The 12752-nt window shown below is 41.6% G+C and overlaps 1 protein-coding gene across 2 annotated transcripts; it reads right to left on the bottom strand.

The window, feature by feature from the left end:
• Window positions 1–148: 148 nt before the first annotated feature.
• Window positions 149–12170, bottom strand: tecrb (trans-2,3-enoyl-CoA reductase b). 2 transcript variants are annotated; one of them, XM_041036160.1, is made up of 12 exons: window positions 12121–12170; window positions 7984–8034; window positions 3451–3502; window positions 3276–3320; window positions 3052–3155; window positions 2530–2645; window positions 2151–2256; window positions 1904–1976; window positions 1777–1820; window positions 1510–1567; window positions 1128–1216; window positions 149–848 (listed from the first exon to the last, which is right to left on the bottom strand). In XM_041036160.1, the coding sequence occupies exons 1-12, from the start codon at window positions 12133–12135 to the stop codon at window positions 675–677; spliced, it is 927 nt and encodes a 308-aa protein (XP_040892094.1). In that variant the 5' UTR covers window positions 12136–12170; the 3' UTR covers window positions 149–674. The 2 variants fall into 2 exon arrangements, with proteins under 2 accessions (XP_040892094.1, XP_040892093.1); XM_041036159.1 differs by lacking the exon at window positions 12121–12170 and having other exon boundaries at window positions 7984–8289.
• Between the last annotated feature and the right edge of the window lie 582 nt (window positions 12171–12752).

The following is a 12752-nucleotide window of genomic DNA, read 5'->3' as shown; positions in this document are numbered from 1 at the left end:
TGAGATTTTAAATTCATTATTTCTGCCCAGGAGTCCAAAGTTAAGTGATAATTTTTTTTGTTAAGATAGAAATATTAAGTCATGAAAATCAACACTCCTTTCTTGATTCCCTGGTTCAGTATAACGGAGCAGATCAACAACATTTTGGTTTTTCTTTTTTTAATAAATTACTTAATCAGACATCAACAAAATTAAATGTTGTCATGGTCTCAAATTTAGAGCAATGGATATCAAAACAGTTTAAAGATTAGCTGATTTTCACCAGATGCAGACTCGGCCCCAAAACAACAGTATTAGATGACACGGAAGTGGTCGGACATCTTGCAGTATACACTGGGTAGCTTGAAGGTGAAGACAGCTCTGGGAGATCGAATGCACAGAAGCCAGTTAACCAATCAGGATGGGTTTGTTTGTGGTCAAAAAAAGAAAAAAAACCCAGCAATTGTAGTGTTTTACATTTTCACTTAACACAGGGACAACGACAGGGATCTAGAACGGGGAGGGAGAGGAAAAAGGGGGACAGGGTTAGATTCTGTCAGTCAATCTAATAAGTTCTGGTGTAGATTCTGGAGGAAGGAAAAGGGGGAGGGTGCACCCTCTCAGTCAGAGTTGAGGGTTTTTGTCTCCTACAACTGGGGAGAGATGGATGGGTGAGGGAGCGGCCAGGCAGTCCCCTACAGGATGAATGGCAGGATAGGTGAGCGGAGGGGAGGGTAGTCGCGGAACTCCTTCAGGTAGCTGCGGTGCTTCCCCTTGGCCCAGACAGTCATCTGGATGAAACCCACCAGGGTGAAGAAAGCCACTGGCAGGCACTGTGTCATGACTGTAAAGCCAAGCCAGGAGCCCAGCTGCAACAGGAGGACGGATGTTAGACACACTCTAATACCAGCAGAGGGCAGCAGCTGCAGGTATAACATCAAACTTTCAGGCACGATACAATACAAATAACAGAAATGGGACAATATAATCAGATGGACTGTTCTCTAAGAGTTTCAGCTGTGCAGTTAATTAGGTCAAGTACTCTTTTAAGCTGAATTTGACAATTACCCATTTTCAACCAATTAATGTCCTGTTCACACAGAGAAAACTAACAACTGTCTGCTGCCATGATGAGTCAAACATGTTACCTCATAGGTGTAGTTTGGGCAGGAGACCAGCAGGAAGATCCAGGTGAAGGGGTTCTTGGTTGGATAGGGAATCTTCCTGGTCTTAGAGCCTGGATGAAAAAGAAAGGGTGTGTGTGGGTTTTTTTTTTTATTTTTTTTATTTTTTAAACTCATCCACCTGTTCCAGTGTTTACATTCTGGCTTATTATCAAAAGTAAAACATACTGATTGATGGACTGATAGAATTTAAATTTGAATAATATCCTATTTTATGAGTTTATCACAGTAGGAGTTTTTTAAGGGAAAGAAGGCGGCCCGACTGAAAATGGGCTGAACATTCGCTGCAGTCAGAGATATTCATGTCGTGTGTTTGAGTGACAGTCAGATGAACAGGTGTGCGTACCTGGTGGACGGAGGTTCCGGAGAGCGATGTGAATGGAAAAGTTGCCGATCTGACAGAACTGAGAAAGAAAACATTGACCCTGTCACACAAGTAACTTAGTGCTGAGCGTGTGCAAAAGATCATGAAAGTTTAAAGTTAAGGCATATATCTGCAAAAACTTTAAACTTTTATTATTTAAATAATGGAAACGACATGTTAGTTTATATTCATCAGTTAACTTAAATAACACATTGCAGAACAAAGTGTTGAGAACAGAAAGATTCTTACCAAGAATATGATGAGGGCCAGTCTTATCTGCTGCTCCCCGTAAACTGCAACAAGACACAATAACATTAGTAATAATGATGAAATGTGAGTTCTGTGTGCATGCATGTGCAGGTGCACGCATACTCACTGGGTGGTGTATACAGCGGGTGGTTGATGTAATAGGCCATCCATGCCGCAAAGCCCCAGTAGTACGTACAGTTCTGAAACAGTGCAAGTGGCAGGAACATTGGCACAGAGACTTCCTCGTGGTGGTAGAGACGCACTTATTCGAATCATAAACACTTAATCATTCACCTTTTACTTCACACAGCCTACATTACGTCTTTGCACATATTAACGCGTGGCAGGAGTCTGAGCAGGAGAATGTATCTCACCTTAAAGATGTTGCGTAACGGCATTGTTCCGTGAGAGAAGCGATGGACAAACAGCGTCTCCAGGAGTCTCTTGACATAGTGGAAAGAGTGACACATACAGGCGAGACTGGAAAAAAGCAGAGACACTCCTTTAAGCCCTACTGGAGTTCTTAAAAGGAGGATGCAGGTACATGGCATCTGCCAGTGAGAAGAAGGCAGTGACAATTTTACCATCTTGTCCAAGAGCTTTGTCTACAGAGGACTTTTACATAATTTCCTCAATGAAATGAAAAAAAAAAATCTTATTTAACTAACTTTTTCCAAGAAAGAAAACTTTTTCCAGACTTAGAGGAGAGGAGGAACTATATAAAGTTTGTGAAGGCGTGTTGGAGACACTCACTGTACGACCCAGTGTTTACTGGTGGTAAAATCGTATTTGGCTGCGTAGATGAAGGGTACCCTGAAGTAGAACATCAGGTAGATGACCAGAGGACCAGTATACTCTGTCAGAAACACCTGAAAAAAGAAAGTAGGACAGGGTAAGTCAGAACCTTGGAGGCTGTGAAACTCAGACAAACACATACTCTGAGCACATACTTGTATTTATTCGTTGTAGCCTCTGATATTGTTGATATATTAGCTAGTTGGTGTATTAGACACATACATTTATGAATCCCTCTTCTTATTTTGCTCTCCTCCAATTCTTAGCAGACCTTATCCAACTTTAACTTTTAGAGTGAACGTCGCTGCAGCAAATTAACCTCAGGGTCTGCTCCCTTCTGCCTTTTTACTCAGCAGGAAAACTCCATATAGCTCTGCTTGTTCCCACTCTCACACTGATGTATTGTGTTGGACTGGGTCTGTGACAGCACGACGTGTTTTTGGACGGCTCTGTGTGTGTGTGTGTGCGCATTGTACTCACTGTGACCCAGCTGATCTGAGCTCCCAGGTCTCTGAAGTAGAACGTTGCCGTGGTTCCCACGGGCAGATGCTGCAGAACATCCTCATCCTTCAGAGACTTCCCCTCTGAAAAACACGCACATTCACTCTTACACACACTTAAGATTTATATTATATTATAAGAGAGAAACAGTACAACATTCATTTTAATTACACTGATAAACCGTCACACTTTAGTGGACTTACTGGGGTCGAGGCGAATGGACTGTCTGGCTGGGTACCACTGAGGATCTGACAACAGACAGAAAAATATTACACCAACATCTTAAGACAGGATACAGAGTCAGTGTTTTTATGTGCTGTTTGAAGATTTCCTTGATTTTAAATCAGACTTATGAGGCTGCAGAGAGATGGCACTCACGGCTCTTGTGGAACATAGACTTGATCTCCCCGATAGTGGCATTTGGCTCGACCTACAAATAACACCATAATAAATAAGTGGGGGGACGTGTACTTGTACACACACACAGACACACACAAAGGAGCAGATAATAACCCTGTTTTCCATTCATGATGGTGATTAGTGGTAAATTTAGCTCTGGCTGTGCCCACACACCCCATGGGCTATTTAACAGCTGGTATTAGGGTTTCAGAGAAACTCGGCACACACACACACAATGATGCATACATAACCACAGCCAAAGTACACGACCTTCTGTCGGGCTGCCACCAAAGGCCTAACTACACCAAATATAAACACAGTGACAACAAAACAGAAACATGAAGAGCACACAAAGGCAAATCTGGACTTGCTCAGGGTTGTTAAAGGTGGGATAGTGGAGCAGCGAATCCCCCTGGACTGAGGCTGAGTCGGGTGATTTAAATTCATCCCCACATTCCCATTATCTGATCCAAATGCTTTATCTGTTTGAGTCGAGGCAGCTTATCTCTGATACTCTTTTGTTCTGGACTTACAAAACCACAGTTTAAAAACAGGAGGATTTCCACTTTTCATTGATTTATTCTAAATACTGCACACCTGGGCTTTCAAATCTGGCCTGAATAATAGCCTGTGTGTGAGTTAAGTATGTGGTGAACTCTGTTTACCTATTTCCACCTTTATTAAAATGTGCAGAATGTATGCAATTCATACAACATGACCACATTGTTTTTGTCTTGTTGCAGACAATGCCTCCCCAAAGGCAAAAGAAGTAGAGCTGACACAGCAGTTTTTATTTCCCTTGACATGTTTGTTGACAAGTCCTGTTTAAGTAATTTGCATACTGCGTCCTGTAAGTCATCACGCGACAACATGTTCTCAGCTGTACATGCTAATGATGCCTTTTATGTTGAAGGTCACCTGATTTCACTGAATAATTATTTGATCATTTGAATATATGTTTTCATAAAATATTCACAGTTATAGAGTCAAAACCCAATCACTCTGCCCTCTCTTTAGACTCAGCGCCTTTCAGTTTATCTCCCTCAGGATTCGGTTGAATTACGTCCAATTACGCTGAAGCAAAATATAATTTAACAAGTATTAACAGTTGTTATGGTTTCACTGTACACAGTTACAAAATTCTTTCAGTGCTGTACTGTTTCACAAATTATGCTTATATTTACAAGTAGAACTCACTGGACTTTCCTAACCTGTATGAAAGTTGCTCCATAAATAAAGACTGTGAAAAAAAAACAGTTCCTGAAGCATTTGAGATTTTTAAATGCTTTTTACCAACTTTTCATTCAGCCATTAATATCTATTCATTTTAATCGGCTATAAAAATGAACTTAAAACCTTACAAAGAGGTGATCGTCCCTTCCTTCATTTTGTGAGTGATAGATTGTGAATCTTTTAAATCACTGCAAGTTACTGAGCTGCAGTGAAAGAAAACCAATAGCTCTCAACGGATTACTAAAATAATGAAATATAAAATGACTTATCAGTATGAAAACAAACCCTTTGATACCATCTGCACATGACATCATTACAACAGCTCAGACATCAGGATCCAATTTCTCTCAAGCCTTTGACATTCAGGACTTCAGTGGCAGGTTTCTCAAAACATTTTAGCAGTAGGTCTACATTTCCCTGCTGGCCAGGACGAGGAGAGCTAAGATGCTTGTGTGAAATTTATACCTATATATAAAACGATCATACGGTCGCAGCAAAGGTGTGGCATTAGAGGAGACCGGAGGAAGACATTTTGAAAGAGTGAATGTGTTGTTCTGTGACAATTTACTACTAAACCATTTCATCACTGAACTCCATAGGAATTTGAGCCACAAGGACAAATTCCACTGTTAAATGTGTGTTTTGTTTTTTTAAGTTTCATCTTTGTTAGATAGGACTGAAATTTTTTGACAGTATGTAAGTGAATACCCAGAACCAGCTGTATGGCCTCATTCAGTATACAGACCATAGTACTGATCAATGATCTCAGTTCTGCTGTTACAAAAAAAAAATTACATTCTGTAACAGTGTTTTTTTTTTTTTTAAGTGAGTTTCTGTTGTAGTGATTTTCCTCACAAACTGTACGATCCATCTGCAGTAGACGTAAGAAATGTAGCACTGTTTGACCCGGCTGCTGTACACGTCCTCCTGAAGACCACGTCCCATTTTCAGCAGGATGACATCACTGAGAAACCGCCTCTCCGTGACCCCTGTCGCCCTCCTCTCTTTCCACTTTATTCAGTATTGAGATCACAGAGTCTGTCCTATACACCCTGACCCAGCTCTGTTAGCCTACTTTGAAACCAGCCCCCCAAAGGAACCTCTGTCCAGATCCAGATCTGCATCTGTCATATCTCTGAAGTGCCTCTTCAAAGGTGTTAATATTGTGGATGCTATTACCATGGAAACTAAGCCGACAACATGGTGTAATCCAGTAAGGATAACACCTTATACTTCGGGGTCTTGAGGAGCAGCCTTTGATAAGCCGAGTCTGCCCCAGATGACAGGGTAACACCACTGTAAACTTGGCTAATGCAACTCTATACACCAACCGGCCTCACACCAACAATACACTAAACCCTCCTAATGCAACAGCACTGACTTACAGGCAGAGCACTAACAAAGTAAAGCTGTCTAAAACAGAAACAACAAAGTGAAGGCAGAGCACTAATTACTCTCCATATACCTGATAAATCAATAGGCTTAAATATCTTATCAAAATAAATGTGACAAATAACAGTGATACCCTTTGGTCTCGACTGTAAACACAACATAAGTCTATCAGTCAATATCACACTGGCCAAATGACTGCACCGCAAAACCTGTTGTTCTGTTGCATCTGTAAAAACTGGCGCACTTTGAAATGCTTCACTTTCAAACACCACAAGTGAAATTTACGCTCTGCAACAGGAAGAACAGGAAAACTGTAACTTTGGAGTAGTGCTTGACTGTGGCATTAAAGGTCTCCAGTTTTTACTCTGCTCCCACTGTGATATACCAAAAAAAAAACCCAGCATGCCTCCAGTATAGCTAAGAGGAAAATTTACACACAAGCTACTGCATTGATCCAGGCACTAAATGAAATAAAAATGATGCCAATAAGTTCATCACATAAAAAAAAAACTCCAATTTGCCATTATTATAAAGAAGCAGCATATGATTTACCCAGTAACACCTGCACCTATTTTGCACTCTGCTACCTCCTGCACAGCAATAATTATATTATATATAACATTTTTGTATTCTACATTAGCAGAATACAAAAATGCAGTAATGCAGTATAGAAACCGATTTTTTGTTTGTGTTCACAAAATAAACAACATGCTAGTAGTGACAGAAAATGTATGAAAAATATCAAACAGTCCAGACGCTGTGGCCAACAACAAAGTCAATACTCTGAGGGTTTGGAAACAGGCTGCCAGATTTTCACTAACATTTCCTCTCAAAGTAACATCAGAGCATGTAAAATTACTTACAGACACTTAACTACATTTCTAAAGCAGAAACCCGTCCAGTTTGTGGTTTTGTGCTAGGCTTTCTGGTTAGTAATGAACCTACAGTACTGTGCACCACACCCAGTTCAAACACCTGAAACAGACCAGCTAGCAGGACTGGAGGAAACCAGCTGCTGAGGGCCACAGTAAGAGAAGAGGAACAACAGGTGCCTAATTGACTGTAACATACGAGATAACATGAAGTGATGAAACAATATACTTTTCTATAAATACTTCACAAAGAGAGATACATTTTATAAAGAGCTGTAGCTTAACAGTGTGAGAACAGGTGCACCACCTTCAGTTGTATGAAAATATCCCATGTTGGTTGAACACAATGAAAACTATGAATATCAGGGATGATATTTTATTGATGATTGCAAATTGTGTGTATGACCTGCTGCTCATACACACACCTGCAGTTCTAAGGCCACAGGCTGAGGTGGCGATGTAATGCCTTAATATCGTAAGGTGAACTGTACCTCGTATCATGTCATACAGCGGCCGTGAAACTGAATCTCCAACACAGTAACTTTCACAAATGTAACACTGGTGTGCACAGCTGTACAGCTGTTTATGACACCTACCTCCTGTACATGTGAGTGCCAAAGACCAGCTATCTTAGCCAGATAACTGAACCCAGCAGTGCTGTGTCATACATGATAAGGGGGCTCTCACTGACACTGAGAGTTACACTCACAGGGATACACACCCACTGACTGACAGTGAGGACCACGGCTACAGCAGCTCTACTATGTTCTAGAAAGCGCCTGACTCACATACACACAGACGTTTTACAGTAATACAGGAGCAGACATACTGCACCTGTTGCATTTAGTAAAACATACAGGCACACAGCTCAGGCACAGGGACAATAGAATATGCACATGAAATCATTAAAAAGACTTCTGGCAAAGATGAGGTTAGTACAGTAGGACTGAACTAATTAATTGCATCAAGATAAAATTTGTTATAAATAAATGAAGAAAAGAAATAAGTTACTCACCTTGTCCAGGAAGCAGAGCTTGTCCTTGGTCTTGGCATCCAGTATCTCCACCTCAAAAAAAACAACAGCCTTTTTAGCTTTTTTAGCAGGTTTGCGTTTGACTGGGGCTTGAGCTGGCAGCGGCGTGGCCACTGCCGCCCCGTTAGCCTTCTTTTTACCGCTGGTGGCCTCTAGTGCTAGGGCATCCATATCCTCCTCCTGCACTCAGTTTATTCCTCGCTCTTCCTCTCGGTTCTCTCGTCCCTCTCCACCTCTTGACTGTCTATCTCAGATCTCCACGCCAAGCCGGAGAGGAGAGGGGCAGCACTCAGCTGTGGAAATAAATCTGGCCCCCCACCTCCTGCTCCTCTGCCCCTCCCTCTCCTTCTTCCTCTCTGTCATTCTCTCACTCTCCCTCCCTCTCTGCCCCCCCCTCATTCCTTCACTTCTGGCGTGCTGCTTTATTTAACTGCCAGCCGACCCCTGGAGCGCAGACATATGCCACATGTGTGTGCACAGTTGCATACACAGGAATGCCCAGTATCCCCCTTGGCAAACTGTCCACGACAGATCATCTGTGTATATCCCATGAAGGAAACTTCCAGGGAAGAGAGTGGCAGCTTCATTTCAGTGAAGCAGTGACTTGGTTTTGAAATATAATCCCTCCCTAAAAAAAGACACCTGACGACCTCTGACACCTCTCGACCCCCGGCTAAGTGGGAGGATGGAGGAGAGGTATTATAACAAACAGCAACCATCCTTCCCTAGTTTGACCCTCTGTCTTCCTCTCCCGGCTAAATATAAATGTCTGCTGCCAGCTCTGCATAAATAACCCTCTCCCCACAGACCCCCACCCATACACCTATGTAGTGATGTCATGGGCTCACTGTTGATCACACTATGCGGCCATTCAATCAGTGACAGTGTGTGAAAACCAACTCAGATCCACTCCAGCTACAGCTCCTATATCCAACACGAACCATTTCACCTGTTCTGAGACGCCTGAGTGACCGAGTGCAGGGTCTCTCACACCCCTGACTTTTACAATGTGTTGTCCCCTGAAACCAAACGGAGCAACCAGATCTCTCAGTCACGCACATGGGGAGTCGCCCTTTCCTGCCAGCGAGGGATGATAACACTCTAGACTCTGAGGGCTTAACTCAGGGCATTCCCCTTGGTGAAGCCAGCCAGCTACCCCCCCCCCCCCCCCCCCCCTGCCCCCAAACCCACCCACCCTTCACTCTCTAATGATGAGCAGTTGGGATACAGTTTCCATAATGAATGAAAGACATACAGTCACAAGTGGCAACATGAAGCTTTAGGCTGAGCTTTTTTTTTCTATTCATGCACTGGAATGGATGAATATGTGAGTATCAGTGAAAGATGTTCTGTTATGTAAAATCGCCATTGTTTCCATCAGCTTCACCCACACACTGGATGTTTTTTGGAAAACACTAGTGACCAATGCATTTCCACACTACTTTGATTTACTGTTTCACATATAATTGTAGAAAAACAAGTACGAAAACCACAAAAAAACAAAACATAAACAACAATAAGTATTTAGTCCTATGTGTGTAAACCCTTAGTAAAAATAAAACAGGGCTTTCTAGTGATGCAGGTTTGTGGCCTGAAATACACACAATTTTTTTCAGTATGCTTCTTTATTTAGTTTTTTTCAGATGGGTTGTATTTTGTGTGTGTGTTTGTGTGTGTGTGGGGGGTGTTATTTCACATGCAAAAGGATGCTTGTCTGTTTAAAACTCTAAATGGAGCTTTTTATTGTTGTAGAAACACATTTGTGTGCGCTTCAAACAAGCAGGAAACATGACACTGCAGTTGAGATCAGGGACTTAAAACCATCTTAGTCCTCTCTGTACCAGGCATACCCACTGCCACTGTACCTCCCCCTTCCAATCTATATAAAACCTCTGGCTGGCAGTGACAGTCTGTCAGGGTAATGGACACTGTGGTGAGAATGAGGCAGGGAGAAATAAGCTTTAATAGCGACAGAGGACTTCTATTTTTTACCATAGTTTTTCCTTCTGTCCAAAGGTAAGCAAAAATGTTTTAAATATAGAAAGACTGTGTGTTTAGAAAGATTAACAGATTCTGGACATCTGGCAATGTTTGTTTGCTCCGTAAGTGTGTTTGTAGACACCGCCACATTAGTGGTGGGCAGTCAGTGTGAGAGTAAGGCAGATCAGTGTAGAAGTGATGCAGCTCTCTGGTGCTATCTGGTGTAAATGCAATGAAACTATGAATAAACTGGTTTAATGACCAAGTGGAAAACACTTAGTCTGACTTTGTTCTAAGATATTGTGAACATTTCAACTTAAAAGATGTAATAATTAAGTACTTTTTGTTTGATTGTGTATTTCTGCTTAACTGTAGCTTGACATGTTCTGCCCTATAAAGGGTGCAAAAAAAACATTTTTAATGCATTTACTTGCTCCTAAATTTGAACTTGATCTGATAAAAAACACTAAAGAATGCATAGAAATGAACTCAAACAGCATCTGTTAGCAGTGGTGTGAGCATTTCCATTTAACATGCCCTATGCACTGGTTACAGTGTCAGGGGTGGTCCACACCCAGCTGTGGTCACAGTTTTGTGACTACTAATACTGTAGCAATGTCTATTTACTGAATGATCATTGGGTTTCTCTGACCACATATGCAAAAACCTTTGCACTCACATAGTTACAGCATGCAGGTGTTACACCATATTCTGTGACCTGGTTAACCGAGCTGTACAGCAGTTGCAAAACTTTGCACCATGGTCCCATGTTCTTTAATTGAAATTTACGTCATGTTTTGATGGCTAGTAACATTACATTACATTACATTACATTAATAGAAAACATAACCTTTAAAGATACAGCTAAACCCATGTGTTGTATTTTGATACATGCAACCAAAACTTGTGACTTCATAGTATTTAGTTACAGACACATATTTTGATGATATTAATGAAAATAGTGGTCAGTGGTGTTGGTCTGCCTGCACAGTACACACCTCACCTACAACTATATGATCATTCCATCAGTTTTATTTTAATAATTGACATACACAGAATCTGAGGAGTCACACGTTTCAGTGTATCACTGGGTCCAATAATTACAATGTAGGCACTCAGGCCTGATTGTCACACAGTATAATAATGAAGTTCAGGAGGTGATAAATGAGGAAGGTTGTGAAGATGTGAGTCAGGCAGACTGTAAGGGTCACAGGAGTGGCCTAACTCTGACACTAGCACAGATACTGAAGCTTTATTTATTGCTTCACTGATGTATTATGAAATAACATTCAAATTTAAGAGCATGTTTACCACTTCAATTATATTTTCATCAACTTTGTTCTGAAATCTGTGAGAAATTTGATCAGTTCATCGTTTAAATTTTGTTTCGCCCCTCATAGATTACAAAAGCCACATCTGTTGACAGAAAGAAGGGGAACCAGAGCAACCACTGGTTGGGTCGGTTTCTGTCAGACTGCTTCAGATCCTGTCTGATGGGTTTTCGGTGCTCAGGAAACTCTACTTTCACATTTAGAGAAGCTTTCGGTGCTAGCAGTAGTATATTGGGTAAGTATCATAAGAAAGATAGGTGTTTCACAGCAAGGTGTCACAACACTATCCTTTTTCCCCTTTTGAGTGACTGATGTTAAAGCCATAAGGGCTGAGATTGCGCACTTGACTGTTCACCTGCATTATTGGGTAATAACGAGATAAGAAGCGCCATGACTCATTCCAGCCACAGATGGCGATGATGCCGAGCATTGTCCTACACAGAGGCACAGGTCTCTAGCTTACACACGGCTTATGTGGGGGATCTTAGCAAATACACGACTCTAGAGTAGGTCTTCGTGACTGTGGTTGCACCTTGACTTTCAGCATGATGGTGGCCAGCACAGTACAATTAACTGCCGTGCACGAGAGGCCACAATAGCCCGGTCATAGCAACCAGCCCGTGACAGGCGGTGTTACTGCAGCATGCGACCCTCACTGTTCATGTTTTAAAAAGCTCTACATTTGACTGTTCTGGTGGAGTTTACACTTGCAGATATCACAAGAAAATTTCGAATTGGTCTGATTAATTAAATTTTGGCAGCATAAAGCGCCCCATTGACGGTTTAGAGTTTCATACACTCTACTCACCTCGTAGTGCTTCATCTTGGCAGTTCGCAGCCCCTTCCTTAATATCCCGGATGAGTGACAGAACAGCGTCCAATCACATCAGTAATATACGCCTGCTGAAGCCATATCAGGCGGGCTCCAAGTTCGTGAAGCAGCCAATCAAAACCGGAGAAAATCAGACGAGCACGCCCCCACTCTCGACGCCATAGCCAATGGGATTTCAGAAAACGGAGGGGTTATGGCTCGGCTAACATAATAGGATTTTTAGGTGCTGACTGATCTGACTGACGGAGGAGCGTTGGACGTTTTTGCTCTATTAAACTGTGTAGAAAAAAAGCTTTATTTTCTAGGCTAAATGTCATTATTTTTTCCAATACTTTTCGTTCTCCCATTTATGTTACTACGTTTAAATTGCTTTCTCTTGTTTAAATGCATTTCTCGTTTAAATGCATTCCTGTGTCCACTGTGCTTTCCTTGTATGTCTATAAGTATTTCTACTTACTGTTAATAAAGTTTCCCATTTGCCTGGTATGTTGTCGCCTTATTATATTATTATTTATTACCTTGTTATTTATAGCATATGGATTCCAAGGCAAATTGTTACGCATTGAATAGATTGTATTAGTCAGCCACGTTAACCCCAAAATAACTGT

Source organism: Toxotes jaculatrix, chromosome 4 (assembly GCF_017976425.1).
Source record: "Toxotes jaculatrix isolate fToxJac2 chromosome 4, fToxJac2.pri, whole genome shotgun sequence".
Lineage (NCBI taxonomy): Eukaryota > Metazoa > Chordata > Actinopteri > Toxotidae > Toxotes > Toxotes jaculatrix.
This window is presented reverse-complemented; position numbering and strand designations above follow the sequence as displayed.

Coding starts and splice junctions, on each gene's coding strand:
- tecrb (XM_041036159.1), bottom strand. CDS start 8,172: ATGGATGCCCTAGCACTAGAGGCCACCAGCGGTAAAAAGAAGGCTAAC. Junction 2,646..3,051: donor CTCAGATCAGCTGGGTCACA/GTGAGTACAATG, acceptor TTCTTTTTTCAG/GTGTTTCTGACAGAGTATAC. Junction 1,568..1,776: donor TGGCCCTCATCATATTCTTG/GTAAGAATCTTT, acceptor TTTCTTTCTCAG/TTCTGTCAGATCGGCAACTT.